Source organism: Cryptotermes secundus, unplaced genomic scaffold (assembly GCF_002891405.2).
Source record: "Cryptotermes secundus unplaced genomic scaffold, Csec_1.0 scaffold378, whole genome shotgun sequence".
Taxonomy (NCBI): Eukaryota; Metazoa; Arthropoda; class Insecta; order Blattodea; family Kalotermitidae; genus Cryptotermes; species Cryptotermes secundus.
Window position 1 is genome coordinate 479,751 of NW_019734966.1, and position 25,389 is coordinate 505,139.

The 25,389-nt window shown below is 41.3% G+C and overlaps 1 protein-coding gene across 2 annotated transcripts in view; it reads right to left on the minus strand.

Moving 5' to 3' along the window:
* LOC111869070 (CLK4-associating serine/arginine rich protein) overlaps positions 1-9,735 on the minus strand; it is a 46,535-nt gene extending 36,800 nt beyond the window's left edge. The window contains exons 1-3 of one of the 2 annotated variants that reach the window (XM_023860272.2): positions 9,209-9,728; positions 2,724-2,821; positions 451-632 (exon numbers count right to left, since the gene is read on the minus strand). In XM_023860272.2, the coding sequence (XP_023716040.1) occupies positions 451-632; positions 2,724-2,821; positions 9,209-9,307 (379 nt within the window). In that variant the 5' untranslated portion in view covers positions 9,308-9,728. Of the gene's footprint in view, positions 1-450; positions 633-2,723; positions 2,822-9,208 lie in introns of both variants that reach the window. The other variant, XM_023860273.2, reaches the window with a different exon arrangement.
* Positions 9,736-25,389: the final 15,654 nt, after the last annotated feature.

Genomic DNA, 25,389 nt, shown 5'->3' on the forward strand with positions numbered 1-25,389 from the left:
GATAGAGGAAGATAGGTGTGACTCGCGTATTGAGATACGACATAAGGATGACAAATCCTGAACAGTTTTAATATTTTTAATATTTAAAATTTATCAATATATATGACGAGTATATATTTTAGTATAAAGACAACAGGGCATGCAATGAAGTAGTTTGACGTACAACGAAAAGCACCTGAAGATGGCACTTTTGTGCTGAAACATGTAGTGCAAGAGAGAAGAGTAAGGTGAATAAATGTATGCACTGTAAGACGGTTAGAATAAATCATGGACATGACAATCTGATCAAAGTGAGGTAACTGTTGGCTGAACCTGTCTCTTATGATATGTTCCATGTGAAATGTGAGAACTTTGAAACCAACAAACTACAACCTGTCCTGTAGCGTGACAGACATCATACCTATACAGAGATACATGTGACCATGAATGACTTAATTATAAAATACTTACTTCCCAAGAAATCATTCTGGACTATTATTCTGTATCTCTCATAATTCACCAATCGATCCTCTCGAGAAAGCTCCTCATTTGTTGCCGAATCTGTATGAGGGGAATTATCACGAATGTAGTCCAAGTGAGCTCGTACATCGAATCTGTCAATCAGCACATCCGGATGGCCCTGCCATGGCATCCTGAACAATATAAAATCATGAAACATCTTGTGTACTCACTACAATCTACACTATATCAAACTACAGTATTTTTACATTCAGGCTTGAAAGGGGCAGTGTGAAGAAGACTGCAATTCTTTTCCACCAGAAAATGTCTTTCTCTCTTCCTTTCATAGGTTCACAAAAATTCTTAAGCCATGATTTATGTGCATGGGCCGGGAAGAATGGTTGAGAGAACGACCCCCATATTTGAATTATTATAACAGCAAGTTAAGAACATTCTTAGTAACAGGTGAGATAGTGATTCTAAAGGTCGGGGACAAGGTGATCAACATAAAAAGCACAAATTAAACTGGAATAAAATAATCACAGGAAGCCACTGGATTGAAGTTTAGATTACAATTAAACAATAAATACAATGAACACAGAAAATAAGAAAAACGACCCCGTAGTGAACGAACCACATACAAGTTTTAATTAAGACAAATAAGATGAATTATCTTAACAAGTTTTAGCGAGTGTAAATTTATCATAGTTGACAAACACGGACTTTTTGAATACTTTTTAAATGGTTGGTGAAAACATATGAAGGCAGGCAATGCAATAGATTGACGTAGTTGGGACACCTGATGATGGCACTGTGTTGCCAAAACATGTTGTGAAGTGACAGGTGAAATTGTGTGCACTACAAGGCGGCCACTGTATACATATAATGGATGTTAAACAATAAAAAGAGAGAGAGATAGAGAGAGAAGCAATGAGTAGTAACTGTAGATTGATTCTTAGGGAAGCAATTCAAGATGAACATTTGAACTGCACTTGCATATGCAACAGGTGGTCATATACTGTCATTGAGTAGAGAATATACCTGAACTTGCAGCCACTGTGCCTTACTTAATTTCATTCTAACATACAGACCCTATCAACTTTTGAACAACTGCAGTAATCTATATGACATTTAATACTGTCAAGTATTTAGGGGTGTGACTATAGACACGGTATAGACCAGATATTGGATTTCTCGAACACTTGTATATACCACCTGGAACTACACTGTACAGCTGTTTCCTGGTAACAGATTTAACACAGTCTCACTGAATTACACACTCCAAATATCACATACAAAGTCTCCTTTCCATAGCCACACTCTTGCAACTATTTTCTTCCATACAGAACTCCAGTGAACTGCCAATCCTCAACTAACTGGACTGAGTCTGAGTTTTATAATGCAACGAATGGTCAGTCGGCCAGTCTGTCTTGGAATAAAGAACCCACCTGGGGCTTACGACCAGATTTTTATTATTGTCAGGCATTTGCAGGTTTGTTGATGTAGGGCACTCTCTCTGACAAGAGAATGGGTCTGTCGTTTACAATTACTGCTGGCCCTTTCCAATGCAGTCATTCTCTGGTCCAAGTCCCATGAGACTCACGACAACGTTTTACTGTCTCAGATTCAAGACTTCCTTTTTTGTCATCTCATACAACTTGCAGGGCTGTGGTGGAGGTATTCGAATCCACCTCCACATGGGATAACTAACTGGACTGCCCTAGTCATCTTCCTTATAACCACTCTGAAGAAACAAAATAGAAAACACCATTTCCCCATTGTATGGATGTTTACCAATCCAGTGCCTAGAAACAGGCTGCATATACCCTGTTGTTTTATTGTTGTATGCATGTTGTGGGCATTACCTATGAATGGCTGCTGTTTACAGACACCATTTGGCAACAGGTCTATACACCACAATACTAAGGGCATTACTAGTACAACACTACCCTGCCTAAGAATTTCCTCATTCTGAAACAGCATTAATAATATCACACCATTTATTTGACACAATTAAACCAAGACATTGTAAATTTCTCTTTCTTTGCTTACTTGTCCTCTACAGAAAACAAGTATTCCTGAGCTGCATTATTCCTTGTAACGATGTGAAGACTGAGACACAACACTACCAAAAGTTGATCAATGGTTCTTGATCATACACATTCATCCTGAGTACTTACACTTCAAGAATTCTTAACTCAGCCAATAAACAAGCAATTACTATCTTCTGTGACACTGTTAAGATTATGCAATTCAGCAAAACCAAACAAGTTATTAACACTCACATATTTGCAGGACTGTCTCCAGCAAGAGCTACAGCTGGGTCTAAATGAATTTTTACTGGTCGTCCATGAAGTTGCAGGAACTGGGTTGGATCTGCTTTCTGCAATACAATCAACACACTGCACAATCAATATCAGTTATTGTTGTAGACCTGCAAAGATTGCAGGTGTCAGTTGCCATGGTACCTAGAATTTTCTTTATCCCAATATTGTTATCTTTGCACATGTAACATTTCTAAATCTGCACCATATATGTAGGATTTGAGGTTCACACCATGGAGGTTATGAAGAGTTCTATCTTCTGAGATATAACACTATGTAGTCTTCTGAAAGTCAACCAATGTTTCGGGAGAATATGTCACCTCCAGGGTCAAAGAACTAGCTAAGCAAGAAATCGGCATAAGAGCTCTGCTTGCCACTTGCTCTCATGCTTGCTTCCTGCTTGTCTTATTTTTACACCCTGAAGATGGAGGCAACACGTTCCTCCAAAATGTCAACTTTCAACAGGCTATCCCAGAAGACACAACTCTTGCACCATGTAGTTCCAAGTCAGTTGCACATCTGGCAGCTGGAGCAGAGCTATTAAACTCAAATTAACATCCTGCTCATTTCTGTTCAATGATGGAGTTAGCATTGGTGAGTGGGGTTCACCTTCAGCAGAGTAGATTTTAAAGGGTTCTGATGATGGTGTATAACACTCAGAATTAGTGGGTTTTTTTTACTTCATCAATCATGCGACATTCTTAAAAAACTTTTAGCCCCATTTCCATGTTAGTTTCAGGTGTGTGAATGCTTTATCACAACTTTTACTGTACATTTTTCCTGTTATTTCCCGGTGACTGAGACTATCTCTTTCTAAGGGACCCAAGAGACCATGTCTCCCCCCTCACCTGAGGACAGAAACAGACCCAGTTTCTCAAGTTTTCTAGAATACCAGACAATGGACAAGTTCGAAAACCAAGCATTTCTGACTTTCATTAGAGTGCTTATACTTAAATAACAAACACCATCTTGGCAAGAGAGTATGGAGCACTATAACCTGGATACCTATTTCAAATGATGTTTTAGAAGCTTGAATTTCCCTGTCACTTATGTTGCAAACTTACTAAATACAAGTGCTGTGTGATGGTTTGTGCTTGAGACTGCAAGCAGAAGATGAAGGACTTGTAAGGGTTATTACTTACTTGGCCATGAAACATGAAGCAACATGTGGGAAGTTACAGAATATGAAGCTGTCTAAACTGGTGAATTTCTCTGCCATTCTGCTGGAAATGAGACTCAAAACCTAACTTTCATCATAAAAGGCATAAACAACACCAGAAGATGACATAAATACTTGCAGTCCAACAGCTAAACAAGGAATCCACAGTACAAACAGGCATGTTTAAAGACCAATGATACAATGAACATACTTGGCTTACATAAAATCATAGCACCAGTACAACAAGATGAAAGGCTTATGCTTTCCTGGTATGTCAAATACAAATTCTCAATTTATTAATATGTTTCGTGGCTCCTTCAAGCTGGAAACCTTTCACAAACATGAGAAGCTTCTTAAGAATCAGAAATGAATGCTACACTAAATTAATGATGAATATTTTCTTCTAAATTAATGAAGTCTTCCCAGAAGACTGTTTCCTTCAATGAAGGATACTGCATACAAAACAAAGAGAAATGGCAGAAGTCAGAAAGGAAGCCACTTATTTTACAAAGATAATACATCACTTTGAAATAAACACTATAATTTAATATTATATTTTAGCATCTAGTTGCACTGAGGAATTATCCTTCTTATTAAAGCACCCATCAATAATGCAACAATATATTTTTAAAATATAAAAGACATCTAGAATATTGTAACATGTTGCGCGACTGAGAACCCCCCTCCCCCCTCCTCTCCACAGTAACGTAGCGCTCCCCGCCACTCCCCTCCGCGGTGACGTCACGCGGTGACGTAACGCGCAACGCTAACGTAACCGTAATCAACGTCCTACTGTGACGTGGCACTCATTACGCCACAGGCAAGCACTGCAGCTATATAAGTGGATGCACAGTGCGTATCGATCAGTTCGAGTTCGAGTTTGGCTACCGCCGAAGACATTCCGAGTTATAAAGTAACAGCCAGCCGACTACAAGTTGGAGTATAGCAGCCGTCGCGGAAAGAAGATCCGGACGTGTGTGTAATTGTGTAATTGGGAGCGTGTGATACAGTGATACCTAGCTCCCCTACTGTCAACGTGTAGACTACTGAAGACAGAGTGAACTGATTTGCGCATAGGGTTATAAATCGTGAAACCCCGCAACAGTGTTAACAGATTAATGCGATTAGGGTTATAAAGTGTGAAACCCCGCAACTGTGTGATAATTAAGTGTAGCCGATAGTTGTAGATTGTTCAATAAACCAGTTAACGATCTCTACGGCGTATTCCGTAACGTAAACACGTTACAATATGTTTCTCACTAAAAATGTAACTTTAATACTATATGGTGTTGTTAAAATCGTTACAATCATTAAACTGTCATTAAGACGCTAAAAGTATAACTCATACATTAAAACTGATTATCAAATTACTAAAATGTCTCTAGTTTTACATACGTTTTCTTTCAGTTTACAACATGTTTCAACTGAACATGAGCCATCATCAGGCAATTTTTCTTTTGTTTTCAGGGAGACCATTGTACTGTTCACTTGTCCACAGTGCTCCCATGCATGTCACTGTTTAGTTTTCATCTCATGACTAGAATGCTGTCATTTTATTCTTTTGCGGCTATCGTACTGCATGTATAATGTGTATTAGTATGATTAGTATAAATATCTTCATGGTTTTTGTTTTCATATATCAAATGTTACAATTCTGTGTGTCCACTTTCTCTTGTATATGTCTTACTAGTGAGGTCTTCCTGTATACTAAATACAGTGTAGTTGTTGGCTGCGCCATAGCCTAAGCGGTTAGTCACTGACTTCCCACTGCAGCAGCCCAGATTCAATCCCGGGTCTGGTCAAGTGGGATCTGTGGTGGACAAAGTGGCGCTGGGGCAGGTTTTCTCCAAGTACTTCAGTTTCCCCTGCCAATCTTGATTCTACCAACTGCTCCACAATCACCCTCACCTATCATCTGGGGCTGGTACAACAGGCCAGAAGTGGCCACAGTACAAGGGACTTCAGTTCACTAGCAGTAAAAAAAAATAGTGTAGTTGTTTCTGCTTATAGAATATATCCTTTCTAGGTAGCGTATCTAGTGCTACCTATCACAAAGTTCATGCACTAGATACACTACCTAGAAAGGATATATAAGCAGGAACAACTACATTATGTTCAGTATACAGGAAGAGCACACTAGTAACACATATACAAGAGAAAGAGGACACACACAATTGTAACATTTGATATATGAAAACAAAAACCATGAAGATATTTATACTAATCATACTAATACACATTATACATGCAGTACGATAGCCACAAAAGAATAAAATGACAGCATTCTAGGCATGAGATGAAAACTAAACAGTGACGTGTATGGGAGCATTGTGGACAAGTGAACAGTACAGTGGTTTCCCTGAAAACAAAAGAAAAATTGCCTGATGCTGGCTCATGTGACTGAAACATGTTGTAAACTGAAAGAAAATATATGTAAAACCAGAGACTTTTAGTAATTTGATAATCACTTACTCAACCCCTATCGGATGTCCATCGATATCTTTTAACCTGTACGGTGGAAAACATGCTTGCATAAAGGGACCTACAAAAACTCAATTACTCAAAACAACAACAATTAATTTATGTATAATAAAACAAAAACACTATTACATCAAACAACCTATCAACACACACACACACAACCTTCGACTACGCCCGTTTTTCACTTCCTACAACTTAACTACCCATAATATACTAACTCTAAATGGCACAAACCAACACTTTTTATTTTTTTCTCAAAACACCAATGAACCAGAATCTCTAGCAATCTAACAACCAATCAGTGACCCGACCATGGGCAAGTACTCACTTGTGCTGAACACAATGAAAATGACAAACAATGGCACCATCTCAACTCCTTCCCACAGACACACTTTGCTTTAGTCCGTCTGTTCTGAGAAATGGCTAGGAACTTCTGTTTCTTTTTCCCCAATTCCAAAACTAACCTTTTCTCATGTCAGGAAAAGCTGCTTGCGTAAAATCCCTAACGTCAACAACTTGTTGGACATTTCCTGTAGCGCGAAGCAAAACATGACCGGGTCATTCCACTAATGCGTAAACAATCTTTTCTAAATACAGCAAAATCGACTAACAAGGAATGCGAGGTGTCAACCACGGTTCTGTCTCTTCGCCTTACGCCCAGCCATCTGGCGTTTAACTTAGGTATCCAATCTTACAAAAATCATACTTAATATCTAATAAAATGGGCACAACATGGGTGCTTTAATAATAACTATAATTTAATGATCTCTTGTACCTCTAAATATGTGACGTGCAGTTCAAAATTTAATTCTGAAAAATAAAGTTTCATGTTTAAGCAAAGACAGCTATGCAGGCTATTCCAAAAACGAGTAGAGCCACTTTTTGATTTACATGTTTTTGGAAAGGTGCAGTTGTCATATGAACACCATTTTTTAGTTTATGCACACCTTATTTGGAATTACATATCTTCCTACAGTGCGTACAATCAAGTGCGCGCCGCGGCTGCAATTTGCNTTAGCACCCATACAATATTACAGTGAAATGTTAAAAGAGGAGAAAACGAAAACCACTCTAACATCATTACTTTCCTTCTTTACAAAAATGGAAAGCATTAAACCACCTGAACCTCAACCTTCTACCTGAGGCATCTTGAAAGGCTGCCAATAAATGAGGAAGTATCTTCACCTCTTGCATCTCCAAGACCACTGCCTACTTGGCTGAGACCCTTCCCCAATAACATCCTCCTATCCAATACCACCAGCAAGCCAACTCAGACAGCAGTCAACTCAGTGTCAACAAAACTCTTCATTTAAAAATTATTTTTATTATTTGAGATAGACTTTTTAATGCCCTTATCAGTAAAAATATGCAAAATACTGTAAGCATAGTTTAAAATAAAACACATTGATGGAATGAAGTCTGAATGAGTACTGAGGCAGTGTTCCCCCTAACTCAAATAATTTCTTTAATTTCTTACAAAAAAAAACATGTTTGATTTATGTGCCCACTCTAAAGATGACAACAAATGAGTAAATCAAGAATCAGCAGTACGTTCCTTCTAAGGGTGTATTGCAGATAACATTTAGAGCCCAAATGTCATTTGCAGTTTTGCCAAGAATTCCTTCATTGCAGAGACATGCAGTTCTGAAGACAGGCACACTTCTGAAGACATAAGATATACAACATGCAAGCAAGATCAGAGCAAAGTATGAATAATGTCTACATCTGGAACAATCTCTTGACACCGTTTCATCATCTGGTAGGAACGTGCATTGTGAAGCGTTTGTTATCATTAGGTAGTCTGTGTTCCACTTCTTGCAGCACAGTGCACAGACTGTCTGTTCTGGTAAGGAAATGTCAGAACCCATCATATGCAGCAAAGTGAGTATGGCAGTTCAGAAACCTTATATTCATACAGAAGGGTGTCATGCAATTACTTCTGGAAGACGCTAACAGGAATTCCAAGAAAGCGGGATGTGGTATGAAATGAGGTACCCAAACACATGCATACATAATACAAGTACACTTTTACACATGGATTGGTTATGAGAGACTATAGTTTCTGTTGTGCTGTGCCTGGCCAGAGCCATCCTCAGGGACAGATACAATGAAAGAAATCTCAGCCTTTGCATACAATGAATATGGTATCAGCACTTCACAGGTTGCTTAATACATCACAATAGATCAGAAATTTGTATCACAAGTCATGGAAACTACCTCTATCCTACCATGTACAATGAGTGCAAGAGTTGCTGCAGCTGCAGAGTCCACATCACATTCTGTTGAAGGCTGTGTGAACAAAGCAGCTGTGTTCATTGCAACAGTTCTGTTCAGAGATGAGGAATGTTTTACATGCAGGGAGATTAGTGGACCAGCACTACGTGCAAACTTAGGTGGAAGAATATCAATAAATTATGTGAGGCAATAGTATCAGCTCTGAATTAATGTGTGCATAGGCCTGCTGGGTGATCATATCACTGGTCCCCAGGTATTGACCACTCACCTCACAGGTGCTACTTATGTGCAGTTCCTACAAACATAACTGTCACAAACATTTACAGAGTTACATTTCCAGCCTGCTGATCAATTTTCAACTTGCCCACACTAAATGGGGGACTGGCCTAAAATGACATACTGCCATTTTCCAACATTCCATCAAAACTTCCAGTACACCTATTTTATACAGAGCGACCAGAATTACTACTTCGTTCTTGTTTACTCCCTCCCATTAACAGTAAACGGCAACCCTCCGACTCCACCCTCCCTCCCTTGGCGCAGAGAAACAGTAAAATAAACTGAAACTTACAATCTTTTCATAGAAATCTCTCCTACGTTCTGCTCTCTTCTTGTAATCCACCATTATACCACGAATTTTTCGCTCTTGTTTTCGGGCTTCGTGCCACATTTTTATGTCTATGTTCTACTGGCGTATAATAGTATCTATCACTTGCGAAAACACAAGTCTGCAATTTTACACTCTATGTTCAAAGTTAACGTCATTAATTCAGTGTAATATTAATACAGAACACGTTATTCACTTACAACCAATGCTTCTCTACGAATACACTTGAATGTCGAATTTAAATCAGAATATAAATATATACCTCACCAACAAGCCGCCATTTGCGTATTACCTATTTCGATCTGTGCGTCTTACTACGTAACTCAAACGCAAACTTCCGAACTACATAATGCAATTTCTAAATTATCATAAGAAAATGCTTGATGAACTCTGTAATTTGTTCAAACACGCTACAGCTTTTCACTATATTGTTCAAACTTATATGGCATTACGTAATAATACGTAATAACGTGATGTTAATATCATGCAGCCCAGAAAAACTCTGATTCCTAGATCAGGGGGATCGTTCCTAGATGCTATGCAATGAGGGCAATGAGAGACACGGATCACCCAATAAAGACAAGTTGGCATCATTGTTGCCCAGAGTTAGAATATGGTTCAACATGAATTGCCAAATGGAATACAATCTGTCTGCATATAAAACACACACGTTTGACTCCGTTCCGTTCCTTGTACTCTTCTCCAAATATAATTAGAATGGTCAAGTCAATGAGGATGAAATGGGCCGGGCATGTAGCATCAAAGGGGAGAAGAGGAATCGATATAGGTTATTTGGTTGGAAAGTCGGAAGAAAAGGGGCCACTGGGAAGACCATAACGTGGGTGGGTGGACAATATTAAAATTAATTTTAGAGAGATAGGTTGGGATGGTATGGATTGGATTGATCTGGCTCAGGATAAGGAACAGTGGAGGGCTCTTGTGAACACAGTAATGAACCTTTGGGTTCCATAAAATGCTGGAAAGTTCTTGAGTAGCTACACAATTGGCAGCTTCTCAAGAAGGGATCAGCTCCATGAGCGCGTGAGTGATCTTGCTAATTAGGTTGTAACACAGGAAGCAGCACTACCTCGGCAGTGGATGCATTGCATATAAATCACCATCATGATATATATGATTAATATAAATTTGAATATTCTAGTAGATTCCTCTCTTCTCGTCTACATACTGCTCTTCAAACTTTCCGTAGTATATGTATGTCCCTTCACTTGTAACTACATTGCAGCAATTCTTTTGTGCTTAAAATTTTGTTTTGGCATGTAATCTACTTTATCTCTTTCCCTTCTAATGTATATCTTCAAATGAACTGGTACAATAGGCCAGAAGTAGCCGCAGTACAATGGACTTGGTCCCACCCCACTAGCAATAAAGAAAAATCTTCAAATGAAGATCTGATGCACATCTGATGTCTACTGATTAATATTATAAGGCCGACTTTTGTATCGGTATTGATTATTTGTAGACATATAAAGACAGAAAAATATCACCTAAGTGTAGCAATATTTTTCAGTTTCTTAATCATTTTCTCTGATGAGTTATCAGTACCATCATTTTTTGACTATTCTGACAGCTTATATCTAGCATGGTATCTGTTGTGTAACTGCAGCAGGAAATTTGTATTTGCAGTAAAGCATCATCAAAGCTTAAGAGGCATGTAAAGTTCCCAACATACAAAAAAACAGGCTTGAGAAAAATCAGATATCTGAGATAAATATTTATATCCGTTACATAAATATTCATTTTCTTTTCCACAAGACAGGCTGTGTCTTGATATTTTTTTCTTTTCTGGACTCTGTAAACATAATGATTTCTTCAACAAAATACACCTAAAGGCACCAGAGGTTTATTTGCCTGCACAACAATGGCGCCGGTGCTAAAAGACAGAGAGATGAATAGCTTCTTCTTTAATGTGTTCTATTTAGGTTAACGTTGGAAAATGCTGAAAAGTGCCCATTATTTTCCCCATATTGGTCCATTAGGCTCTATGTATGTAACACAGCTGTACCTGTTTAGTGAGGTGAGACCAAGACCACTTGGTCCTATGGTCATTACTAGCCTATTGTACCAGCACCAGATGATAGATACTGGTGACTGTGGAGCAATTGGTGGAATGAAGATGGGCAGGGGAAACCGAAGTACTCGGAGAAAACAAGACCCATCGTCATTTTATCCCCCTGAAATCCCATATAACCATACCTGAGCTAGAACCTAGGCCACCATGGTGGGAAGTCAGCGACTAACCGCCTGAGCTATGGCACAGCCTCTCTCTACATATTTAACTGATATTCCACACTAAATTTAGTACAGCAGTTTCATTTTGGTTTAGTCTGGATCACTTTAAAGGTCACATTAATAAAGGGGCAAAATTAACTTTCTGATGTACCTTTTGAGTATTTTGGCACAGTTTCATAAAACTTGATGCAGGTCTATCCCCTTACATTATGCACACCAAAGTGCAACTTTACCACAGGCAAGTTTCATTAAATTTAATTTTAAGGGCCATCTTGATTGATAACCTAAATTAACACAACAGATGCTTAAACAAGAGCTACATTTATTAACATAAGAGGCTCATTGGTTTACAGCATACAATAAGATATTAAAAATACATAATAGTATATATACAACACATTTTATGTTGACTTCTGCACCACTGCAATCCACAGCATTGTTTGTTACCACAGTACAGTCAATTCATCATTGTCCCAGCATGTTTCAACATTTATTATGTCACTCTCAATGGTACGTACTTAGTGATACAAAAGAAACATAACTCATGTCACTTCCCACGTTTTTAAAAAATTCAATTTTTTTGTAAAGCGCCTTACATATAATTCTTGCATGCAGTTCAACAGTTTGTGTTTCAAAGCCGTGGAAGCTTCGATACGCATGACTCTGTGGGAACTCATTCTTGTGGGTATCTATGGATGAACCTGTTAGTACACTTTCTGTAAATTTATTATCTTACAGAAAATTTAACTATGAATATTCACTGGAGAATCACATACCTCAACTGCAAATGTAGTGAATTCAGACTTCAAAATAAAGATATCTGGGCAAGCACAACTATAACATGCTAATGTCTTAACAGAAATAGGTGTGCTAACTGTTAAAGCAGTGAATCATTTTAGATGCCAGCCCCCAAAACCAGCAAATATAACTTCATAATTATCATAATAATGTTTCTATGTGTCTCACAGCAAAAGTATGAGATTTGAAAATTCAAATGACTGTTTTGTGTGTGTTACATTTGTGTATCCAACCACTGTCTACTTACCAACTGCATTACAGAAGGTAGGCAAGATGACTTCTTACTTGACACAAAGTTCACAGCTCTCATAGTAACACACAGCTACTTATGAGGTGTAAAATTAATGCAAAGTATTAACTCAGCTGAATAATGCAATACATGCAATGTCATACTGATGATAGGTTATTGTTGTATGCAGACGATACAAGCATAGTAGTGTCTGGTATTGATATTGATGAAATCCAAGTAAGGTCTAACTTAGTGTTAAATTCTTTAAGCCGTTGGTTTGCAGTTAATGGCCTGTCTCTAAATCTGAAGAAAACTGAAGTGGTAAAATTTGATACAACTAATCGAGATAATATGTCTATACATTTAAAGTTTAATGATGAGATATTGCATGAGGAAACCCACGTTAAATTCTTTGGCATTGAAATTGATAAGACCCTGAATTGGAAGTCACAGATTGAATCGATGCTGTCCAGATTGGGCAAGGCATGCTTTGCAATAAGAAACATGAAATTGTATAGCAATATTGAAACACTAAGGATGATTTACCACAAGTACTTTCATTCAATTATGAGATATGGGATAGTATTTTGGGGAAACTCGTGGGAGGCTAAGAAGATTTTTCTTTTACAAAAAAGGGCCATCAGGATAATGTTGGGAATGAAACCCAGAGAATCATGTAGAACAGTTTTTAAAAAATTAAAAATTTTGACATTGGCTTCTCAATATATTTTATCTTTAATGATACTAATGGTAAACAATCTGGGGCATTATACTTTTAATCATACAATTCATGGTAAATCAACAAGACAAGTTAGAAACCTTCATGTTCCTCAATCGCATCTAACAAAGAGGCAAAAAGGGGTCTATTTTATGAGTGTAAAAGTTTTTAATAGTTTGCCTGATTTTTTAATTGAGTTGGTACATGATAAAAAACAGTTTATTGAGAAACTAAAGGATGTATTGCTTCAAAACCCTTCTTATACTGTTGAGGAATTCCTGCTTTTCTGTCAAGACCTGTCAAGAGGTGTCTGACAGTGTACACTTCATTTAACTCTATGTCCTTGGCTGTGCTTATATATTCTTGCTGCAATTTGTATTGCTTTTTAACTATTGTATGTGTACTTGTTGCAATTTGTATTGCTTTTTAACTATTGTATGTGTATTTGCTGCAATCTGTATTTTCTTTTAACTTTTTTATGTGTTTTTTTGACAAGTATGGTTTATATATGCTAGTGATTTTGTTTGTGAATGTACAAGTTTCCAATGTCTTGTTGGCTTGTTGACATGTTTTATATTCTGTGCCTGTGCACATTTGTGAATAATCTGAAACGCAAATGTATATATATGTATGTATGTATGTCCTAGATTTACAGGTATCATCAAGTGTAAGTCACAGACATCAGTACTCTGGTTAAATTCCATTATTCTAACAAATTAAAGTTAAGATAAACAGGCTCAGGAACGCCTTACACCATGTTCTCCCCCGTTTTATACATTCTTCTAAGTTTCTCAAAAAAGTTACACAGATTACTATATAGACTCTTGTAATTTTGTGTATTCTGAAAGAAATACTAGTTGACCCATGAAATACATTACACTACACCACACCAGAAGTTATACTGGACACTATTCTGATAATATGATTATTCTATATCAAAACTGATGAGACTGGGATAATGGCATTGGCATGCAGCTTAACTTCTCAATGAGCTCCCTCGTAATTAGTCAGGTCATGCTTGCCCAGGGCCTTCTGCTGAAACAGACTGTGATTATGACCTTGGCCTATACCACAATTTTTTTCATTGAGGTAGCTTCCAAATGTCACTGCCCAGTGCCTTAAGGTGAACTGCACCAACTAGATACCACCTCACCGACAAAACTGACATTATAGCCTTGGCCTGTATCTCGTTTTCCTGAACATCAACAACAGCAGTCATTATTATGGATGAATCCTTGTGTGGGGAAGGAATATTTCATGCACATCTCTAACATGAATTAGGATCAGGATCTGTTGAACAGTGTAGTGGAAACATGGAAAAATCCATCCATGAACATAATTTTGCTTTGTGAGAAGTGTGGATTTGGGTGTAGACTACATATTGTCACGATTTTAGTGACTATGTGGTTTGGATTAGTAATCGGATTTACTGAACTCTTACATTTGTAACTACAAGTAAGGATTATGCTCCCGCTGTTCTACACACTTCAAAAATCACTATATGGCACACTATGTCTTCTCTGTCTGTTACCGTCTTCATTAGCAGTTGTTTGGTAGAAGCTTCCAGTGGCAGACATTCTGTTCCTCAGGGTTCCCGAATGGTCGGTCCTCAGCCTCAGCTACCAGCTCCTCACAGCAACAGCTCACAACAACTGAACCCCAGTGGTTGACTACAAGTGGCTGTTGTACAGCTACTTATTTCAGAGTCATTACCTAGCAATGGGTCTACATGCCACAATATATTGCATTATTCTAGTCAGTCAATGCTGTGTCATGATGGCTGAAAGTGGAAGAAGATAAGACATTCCACGGTAAGCAGTGGCCCCGTATATATGATTCTGCAGCAACAGAGGCTGAAATAAAAGTGGAAGAATTGTTGGAAGCAGTCCACCCCAAGGATATATACTGTGGACTGAAATGGAGCTGTAGCCAGTGGTGGCAAGACACAGCTATGAACGAATGGCCAGGAGTTGTGGTCATGAAGAGCTGTTGTGAGACAGTTGCTGTGCAGTAAGGACATGAACCAAGAAACCGAAGAATCTATGGCGTTGGGAGCTTTAATGCCGTAGCATTTTGGCAATGGTTTTGTAACTTTTATGTATTAAGTTATCTTGGGTTCACAGTTAGAAAGGTTAGACGAAGGGTTAATGTTTGAAACAGAATGCAGGAAGTATCAATGCTAAGTGGAAAATTGTCGCATTGCTTATTACTGCTGATTCATGCGGAACAGACCACTGCACGGAAAAAGACAGAGAGCCGACTCAGCTAGACCGCCTGAGGAGATCCAACCCTCTCTCTACCGAGATGACCAACCAGGACAGAACTTTGGGGGAGAATTCGCTCTATTAAGGGGCGGAGCTTACCCCAAAGACAGGAGTCAGCAGAGAAAAAGTTATAAAGAAGCTGACACAACTGGAGGGGGGATCAATCTATACACATCTATCAATCAATCTATCAATCGCTCTATCCATGTATCTGAGTGTACAAATGTTAAGTGAGTAGCCAGCCAGAGGCCAGGAGGGCCAGAGCCATGGTCGTGCCAGACAGAGGGGACACCATCAGCTTCCTACACCAAGTAAGTGGAACTGTTCATATCAGTGATGGATATAAAGTGATATTATTAAAGTGCCATGTTACACGGTTAGGGCAGAGAGAGTAGGCCCTGAGTAGGAACCACCACAAGAGCTAGGATGGTGAACCCAAGAGTGTCTTTATCTTAATTACAATGTGTACATAACTGGCCACTGTCGGCCGTGAAAGTGAAATATATATAAGTGTATATATTAGTAGACGAAAGTAGACCAAGTAAGGGGGATGCGTGTGTTAATGACTTACCCCACAGTCACACCCTCTATTTCCCCGATCTCCCATACCTCCCAGGTTAGTGATACTGTGAACTCACATCCAAGAGGTAGTTAACAAGACAATTACCAAGCGCTTAGCCTTGCAACTGGCCATTCCCCAAGGGCGCAACGGCAGGAATGGCGGAAGAGGTGGAGAGAATCCTCCACTCCCCCCTTCACGCCACAACATATGGTGGCAGTGTCGCAATTAAACGAACCAGAATTCAGGAGAGAGGTGGTATCAAACTAGTAGTTTTAGGTAACAAAAGGGGATAATATTAAACAGGGTAATGGAGGCTAGAATAGCCCAACTTGACGAACAACTAAGAAGACAGACGATAGGAGTGAAAACGAAGGACCTATCGTTAGCAGCAAGTATAAAGGAATGGAGTGGCCATTCGAAGGCAAAGCCAGTGACGGAATTTCTAACACAGTTAGAACACTGCGCCCATGTCAGCAATTGGAGTACGGAAGACCTGGTTAACATTTTGAAAGCCAAGTTAACCGGAGAGGCTCTTCAGTTTGTGAATGGAAAGAACGAGCTCACAGACGGGAGAGTGAGCTATGAGGTGCTGAAAGCAGCCCTCGTAGACAGGTTTACTGAAAAGTTGCCAGCAAGGCATCACTATAACCTGCTGCACGAGGCTACTCAGGGGAAGGAAGAGACCCCTATACAGTTTTTGGACCGTTGCCGAGCACTGAGTCAAAAACTATTAGGAAGAGCACCGATCCAAAGGAACAGTGTATTCGGAAAGAAGAGGCAGATTTCAGGCACCTGACGAGCTTAATCTACGGAATGCGAGGGGAAGCAGGAAGGGAGTTAAGAATCCGCAACCCCGAAACGGTGGAACAAGCGTTGAGCATAGCCACAATGGTGCACAATGCAAAGCGAATGAAGCAGCGTCCCAGGGACCACGAGACACTAGTAGTGGAAACGGACAGAAAGGACTCCACAAAACCAAACCAATACAAGGAACCATGGCGTCAGAACGGTCAGCCAAGAGGGCCACCGACACGACGACCACAGGAACCACGGGAGAGGAGCAAAGGTCAGGTTCGACCCCCGATTACGTGCTTCTCATGTGGACAACAGGGTCATATATCCCAAAAGTGTGGGGCAAGAAAGAAGCCAACAACAGAGACAGGGGATCACTCCCCAAAGTAATTTCGGCGGTAGAACGCCCCATCAACCGTCCGAATACAGCCGCCTGGATACCACTCGCTACAGCAGGAGAGATCAGAGAATTATGTATTGAGGTAAAGGTCCAAGGGACAGATCACAAGTTTATTATTGACACCGGAGCAGACGTGTGTCTAGTTCAACCATATGTGGGGGATGAACCCACGATGGAAATTAGGGAAGCGGTTAGGGGCATAACCGGACAGGACTTGGAAATATAAGGAACCAGACGGATAGAATTCGTCATTGGGGACAAGCAGTACACCCCCGATTTTGTGGTAGCGCCCTTTCCGATCCAGAAAGACGGAATTTTTGGGCTAGATTTATTGAGAGGGCTAGGTTCCCGCATTGACATAGCCGCAGGAGAGATAAACCTGGACGTCCAGACAGTCAAGCTGATGTACCCTCCGACAGGAAGGAGGAAGGCGAATATTCAGAAGTCAACGATTAGAAGGACCGAGCCGCGACCTCAGGAAAACGTAACAGAGGAAGGAAGGATGGCTACATGAACAACCACAGAGTCAAGAGGACTAATGGAAGGCAAGGTAAAGGAGGCCTCAGCCACACCCAGCGAGACAGAATCGTCAACGGAAGACGGGCAGGTGGAAAGACTCCACCAATGGCAAGCAGTGTTGCCACAGACGGTACACCTAGAACCTAGAACACTTTTGGTCACAAGAGCCAAGATAACAGATCAACAACGGAAAGCTGTGCCGAAAGCATCCCTCAAGAGATGGGTACATTCCGAACCGATGGAGATACCGCTTCAAGGAATTTATACGGCTCGGACAGTTTCTGGCGTTGGTAGAACACTGCACTCACAAGACGCGTGAACGCAACGTCAGCGAGGAGCAAAGTGCAAACATAGCGGCCTACTGCACTGCCCAGCTGATTAACACTAGCAGAGAAAGAGTGGCGTTGCAAGTGGGGAGAAAAATCGCTAACATCTGTGACGTTACGGAATGGGCAGCACCAGTGATCTTGATTAGGAAGAAAAGTACAGACGAACGGTTAAGTATCGATTCTGCGCAGACTTCAGAGGCCTGAATGCAGTGACGAACATTCCAGTGTTCTGCATGCCGCTAGTGCAAGAGAACCTGGAGAGACTAAACGGAAATCGATATTTTCATTTGCGGACCTCAAGGACGCCTACTATCACATTGAGATACGGCCAGAGGACAAAGCCAAGACAGGGATTACAACGCCGTTTGGGACGTACCAGTACGAAAGATTGGCGTTTGGACTAGCAGGTTCCCTTTACATCTTCACCCGAGTTATGGACGAAGTTTTGTTAGGACTAGGTCAAGTAACATGCTTAGTTTTTATGGATGTCGTGTTAGTTTTAGTCGCACGTTACAGGAACATACGGAACGCTTGCGGGAAGTCTTTGAGAGGCTACGTTCCGCCAAGTTAACCTTAAATTTAGAAAAATGCCATTTTGCGAAAGACAGTGTAGAATACTTGGGCCATTGTGTAACCCGAGAAGGGGTTAGACCCAGTGAGGACAAGGTGAGGGCAATTCGAAACTACCCTTGACCCCGCACTGTAATGGAAGTACAGTCATTTTTGGGACTGAGTGGGTATTACCGACAGTACATTCCGAACTACGTGGAAATCAGTCGACCCCTCACTGTACTGACAAAGAAAGACCACAATTTCCAGTGGGACAAGGATCAGGAAGAAGCGTTCAGTCGCTTGAAAGCGAAGATCAGCTCCGATACGGTGCTCGCATACCCGAGCATGGATCCTTCTCACGAGTTCAGGCGACATACTGATGCGAGTGACCATGGGATTTCGGCAGTTTTAGCCCAAGTACAAAACGGGGATGAAATACCCGTTAGTTACGCGAGTAAGCGGCTGACCACTGCTGAAAAGAAGCTGTCAGTTACTGAAAAAGAATTGTTGGCAGTCGTGTATGGAACGAAACAGTTTAGATGTTATTTGTATGGTTGCAAGTTCACGCTCGTGACTGACCATAGGGCATTATGTTGGTTACTGAAATTGAAAGATCCTAGCGCAAAACTCACCAGATGGGCTCTTCGCCTATCGGAATTCGAGTACACGGTACCGGGCAAATATCACTGTGTACCAGACGCCCTGTCTCGCCACATCGCTACCCTCACGATGGAAGGACAAGTAACGAGATCGGAGGTGAAAGCGGAACAAGAAATCGACGTGTTTTGCAGAAAGGTGAAGGAGGGCCTAAGCCAGCGGAAAGAGTATATGGTCGACGCAGACGGCCTATTATACCGGAAGGACCCGGAATACCGCGGCTAGTGATAGCCGAAACGATGGTGGGCAGGCTCATACGAGACTACCATGACGCCAAGCATGCAGCACATGCTGGAGTTAAAAAGACGCAACAATGGATGCGCAAGTATTATTGGCCCAACCTTCACCGGGACGTAGAAGACTACGTATTGAGTTGCGACCAGTGCGCCCGTTTAAAGGCAGGTCGCGTGACCACAGTGCCCATGGATAACCTACCCGAGGCTAGAGGACCAGGGGAAGTAGCTTCCATTGACATTACGGGATCCTACACTACTTCAAGGAGAGGTAACAGGTACCTCTTAACGTACATCGATCACTTCAGGAAGTGGGCAGAAACAGTGTCTCTTTTAGACCAGGAGGCTACGACGGTAGCTAGCGCCCTGGTAGTGCAGATTTTCACACGCCACGGAGTGTGTGACAAACTCCTGAGTGATCGAGGACGAAATTTCACATTGGACTTAATCCGAGAAATCTGTAGACTTTTGGGAGTGGACAAGATATTTACAAGTCCATACCGGCCCTAAAGTCACGGACAGGTGGAGAGGTTTCACCACACCCTCCATGCGGGCCTGGCTATGTATGCGGACCCCAGTGGGACGAACTGGGACGAGCATCTGAATCTAGTGTTATGGGCATACCGTTCGCAGCCGCACAACAGCACCGGCTATTCGCCCTACCACTTAACGTACGGATCAGAGATGAAGGGACCCGCGGATCGAGAATTAAAAGCCTACCAGAAGAAGCACGCAAGGGAAAATGGAGCACGGGAAAGCGTAACAAGATTGGCCGCTAGACCACGGCAGTTAGCCAAGAAACAGCTAGGAAGGGTAAGGAGACCAGCGGACTCGCCATGACGAACGAGCTCGGAAAATTGAATACCGCCCAGGCCAGCTTGTGTACCGGAAGCAGATGGTAAAGGGCAGGAAGCTTGAACCTAGATGGCTGGGACCATACACAATAGTGAGAAAGATCTCAGATCTGATCTACAGAGTACAAATCGGACACAAGGAGGTAAACCTCCACGTCGAACAGATCAAAATGTGTAGAGCGTCAAGAGAAGAGCTGAGAGAGAGAAAGAGAGAGAGAGAAGACAAAACAGATGCAGAATGAGGGAACAGAGACCCCTAATTGCGAGAAGCGATACCCCAGATTCCGACGACACAGAGGAACCTTGCTACTGGTATTCGCCTCACGAGAGCCAGAGTGCAAATGGAACAAACTGCGGGATCAGCAGTAATGAGATCGCCGACGAAGAAACAGAAAGTGAGTGAAGACTCACCAGGATTACGCGCCACGGAGCCAAGCGTGTCCAGCGAGACTCGACATGGTTATTCACTACGGCCCCGGAGCCAACAAAGCTACAAAGAATAAAGAGGGCCGGAAGTGGAAACGTGTAAAATTCACAAAAGTAGACGTTATAAGAAAGGATTTGGACTTAGTTAATAGAAACGTACAAATTAGGAAGTTTGGTTTAAATAGGCCTGGTAACGACATACCAGAAGATTCCTAGTTTGATACCCTTCACACGAGATGTTCGAAATTTTGTGTAGGGATGATTAAGGCAGTTGGACCAAGGCTACATGGGTTTAACAGCCTTGAAACTCGGAGAGCGTGCAGATGTTTGTGCACCCCCTGAGAGTACTGATTGGCCATGAGTGAGGCAGTAGGCCTTGTACCCGAACACTGAGAGAACCGAAGGGATGGACCTACATGATTTCCAACCCGCAACCTTACCCACACACGAATCAAGGTTAGAACAGTGCTCACCGACGCACTGGGGGAAAGAGTAGCAGTACCCCCACCCACCAAACAGGAGGAATAGGTAATAAGGGTGTGGAAAAGGACACCGATAGCTAGAAGGGTTAGACAACCGGTTGCGGGAGTTAAATTGTGAACCAATCAGGGTTACACTTTGTGTATTCGGGAAGTTTGAGTAGAAAGTAGGTTAGTATTAGGAAACAGAGTAAAATCTGTGACTGTGTGAGTAGCGAAACTTGCAAGGGCAGAAGCAGGTGGTTGACGCCCAAGGCTACCCTATGAGTAACGAGATGAGAAAGACACGGAGATCATCGCACGACGAGAAGGCTGCAACTGGGTCAGCGGACAGCTGACACTGCCAACGGGACGGCGAGCAGAGGCCGAACCGAGCGATCCAGGGGTGGTTGTGCCACAGCCCCCGGACCAGTTAATCACGACGGAGGTCGAGCAGCGGAAGCAGCACCTGGCGCCACCAGAAGGCGGATTCACCACCGACACCGCCCCTGAGACGGCAACGGGCAGAGCCAATGATCGGTTCCCTAATAACGGTTGCAGAAACGGCGTGTGGCTGTTGGGACATCAGGAGGCGGTTCTCACCTTTCGAGCACCCAGAGCCCAGCAGAGATGGCAGCCCAAAAACACAAGCAAAGCAGTGAATGCAGAACGCCTTCACACTAAGGTGTTCTAGTGATAAAACGGATTGAGTGAAAGACACAAAAGAACGAATGGACAATCAAGAACTTATATTCAAATTATGTACATAACATTGATGTAAGAGGGTACATGTTTTGTTTTTGTGTTTCAAGGAGAGAAAACAAGTGCAATATCCCTCCTTAACAGGGAGAATATTCCACGTTTTGCGGTGGGGGATGTAATGCCGTAGAATTTCGGCAATGGTTTTGTAACTTTTATGTATTAAGTTATCTTGGGTTCACAGTTAGAAAGGTTAGACAAAGGGTTAATGTTTGAAACAGAATGCAGGAAGTATCAATGTAAGTGGAAAATTTTCGCACTGCTTATTACTCCTGATTCATGCAGAACAGACCGCTGCACGGAAAAAGACAGAGAGCCGACTCAGCTAGACCGCCTGAGGAGATCAAACCCTCTCTACCGAGATGACCAACCAGGACGGACCTTTGGGGGAGAATTCGCTCTATTAAGGGGCGGAGCTTACCCAAAAGACAGGAGTCAGCAGAGAAAAAGTTATAAAGAAGCTGACACAACTGGAGGGGGGATCAATCTAAACACATCTATCGATCAATCTATCAATCGCTCTATCCATGTATCTGAGCGTACAAATGTTAAGTGAGTAGCCAGCCAGAGGCCAGGAGGGCCAGAGCCATGGTTGTGCCAGACAGAGGGGACACCATCAGCTTCCTACACCAAGTAAGTGGAACTGTTCATATCAGTAATGGATATAAAGTGTGATATTATTAAAGTGCCATGTTACACGGTTAGGACAGAGAGAGTAGGCCCTGAGAAGGAACCACCATGAGAGCTAGGATGGTGAACCCAAGAGTGTCTTTATCTGAATTACAATGTGTACGTAACGGGCCACTTCGGCCATGAAAGTGAAATGCATATAAGTGTATATATTAGTAGACGAAAGTAGACCAAGTAAGGGGGATGCGTGTGTTAATGACTTACCCCCAGTCACACCCTCTATTTCCTCGATCTCCCATACCTCCAAGGTTAGCGATATTGTGAACTCACAGCCAAGAGGTAGTTAACAAGACAATTACCAAGCACTTTGCCTTGCAACTGGCCATTCCCCAAGGGCGCAACAGCAGGAATGGCGGAAGAGGTGGAGAGAATCCTCCACTCCCCCCCTTCACGCCATAACAGGAGCCATTACCAAGCAACAACTGGTGAAGACACAGTAGGCTGAGAACACTTAGCGTGTGCTGTAGTGATTATGACTGAAGAAATTGTTTCTAGTTATGTGTCATAAGCCATCAATAAATGCTTTTACCAGTCCAAACCTTGTGTTTGGTCACTAATTTGACAAAATATCTTGCAGTTCCTAGTAGCATGAACTTTATACCTTACACATGACTGCGCTTCACTTAAAAGATATACGCAACACTGACATGTCTGTCAAACAGAATGCGCTTTGTGATGAAACAAGAATAATCTATACATGCACCCTTGTGGGTGGCATTTTATGGTGTTATGGGTTTTTAATTTTGAAACTGCCTAAAAATATTACTCATTCCTTCTTCTCAGGATGACATTTGCTCTGATGGAAGATTAAGAGAAAAACATCTGGGAAAAATGCTCTGAAACTTTACATAATCCAAAAAGTACGTTCATCCTCCATGCCCTTCATCTGAAGAACTGAAAGTTAAAACTTAAGAGGAAAAACTGTGCCTTGTTTATGATTCCTGGTGGCATGACCATAAAACTTCAGTCACTCAATGTTTTGGTTAATTAACCATTTAAAGATTATTTATGGAAGGAATATGAGGCTCAGCTGCTACCTAAAAACCTTCCACTAACACCATCTAATAAGATGAAGAGGGCAGCTGCTTCTAAATTTGCAAAATGAGTCTCTGGCAGCTTGGAAGGGGATCACAGGAAAAACAATGAAATGTTCATTCAAGAAATGCTGCATAACAAATGCACTTGACAGCACAGATAATGATATCTTATGGGACAATCTGATTTTTAATGTCCTGATTTAGGAAGTGACTTAGAAGGATCTTTAGACTTGGAACATGAGACTGGATCTACAAGGGAAGAAGTACTGTGCAGAGAGACCTGTTTAACCCCTTGAGCGTGTCTTTTAAGTGGAGCCATTTAAATCCCTAAGCGTGTGTGACGCACCATCTGCGTCCACTCAAAACCGTGCTGTAAGCGTGCGCGCCGCATATGTTGCGTCCAAACATTTCACTAAGAATTCTTAACACCTACGCTCTGATGTATGTACTTCCAGTGAATGTTTATGTAAGCTAATACTGACTTGTTTCATTCCTCGCTATCTGTTTGTGTGTGGTATTTTTTTTTACTCGCTTTGCTTGGGACAAAGCATCTGGTGTCTGCTGCTTACGAAATAATTGTTCCTACTCACACTCCGACTTGCTTTCAGAGAGATAATTTGTTAGCTAACTTTCATTGAGGGCTTGTTAGCTGTGTTTATGTGTCTGTATTTTTGTTTTTTTTTTTTTACTGGCTTGGCTTACTGGTGACAAAGCAGCTATGTCTGATTTACGATGTTACGAACCTAGGGGTCGAAGTTGCCTGATGCCTGTGTCAACATTTATGCATTTGTTATTTTTTCTGCCTTGCGACACTCTCTTTGTGGGGCCCCATGGCATCTTGGTCACGTAACTTGTCTGGCAGGACAGTTTCTTGCCCCTGACGCAAATAAAATCATGCTTTCAAAAGTGGGTTCCCACAACATTGAATGAAATTAGGGTATTCCTAGGTTTGCTTATGCTGATGGGAATAATTCAGAAACAAAACCTCAGGATGTATTTTAGTAGGAAACATATGTTAGAAACACCATTTTTTCCTAATGTAATGAGTGAAGAAAGGTTTTCATTGCTGACCAGATTTCTCCATTTTGTAGATAACACCAATAAGGAAACTGCAAAAAGAGATCCTAAATTGTACAAAATTCTTCCGGTTAGTGAATATTTGAAAAATAAGTTCCAGAAAGTGTACATACCAGGCAAAGAAGTAAGTGTTGATGAAACTTTGTTATTGTGGAAAGGTAAACTTTCGTGGAAACAGTATATTCCTATGAAAGCTTCCCGGTTTGGGATTAAAATTTTTGAACTTTGTGATTCCGCGGGATATTTGTGGAATTTTATAATTTACAGTGGATCAGGGACAAAATTAGGCTGTGAAATCACCAAAGACACAGATCTTTTCTCGACAAAAGTTGTTCTAAGTTTGTGCGAGAAACTATGAGACTCGGGCAGATGTGTTTATATGGACAATNAGACAATTTGTATAGCAGTCCCGATCTTTTCCAGAGATTAGTTCAGAGGACAACAGATGCTGTTGGAACAGTGAAAATCATGCGCAAAGATATGCCAATAGATCTAAAAAAGAAACTGAAGAAAGGAGAAGTAGTTAGTGCAAGGGTGGGAA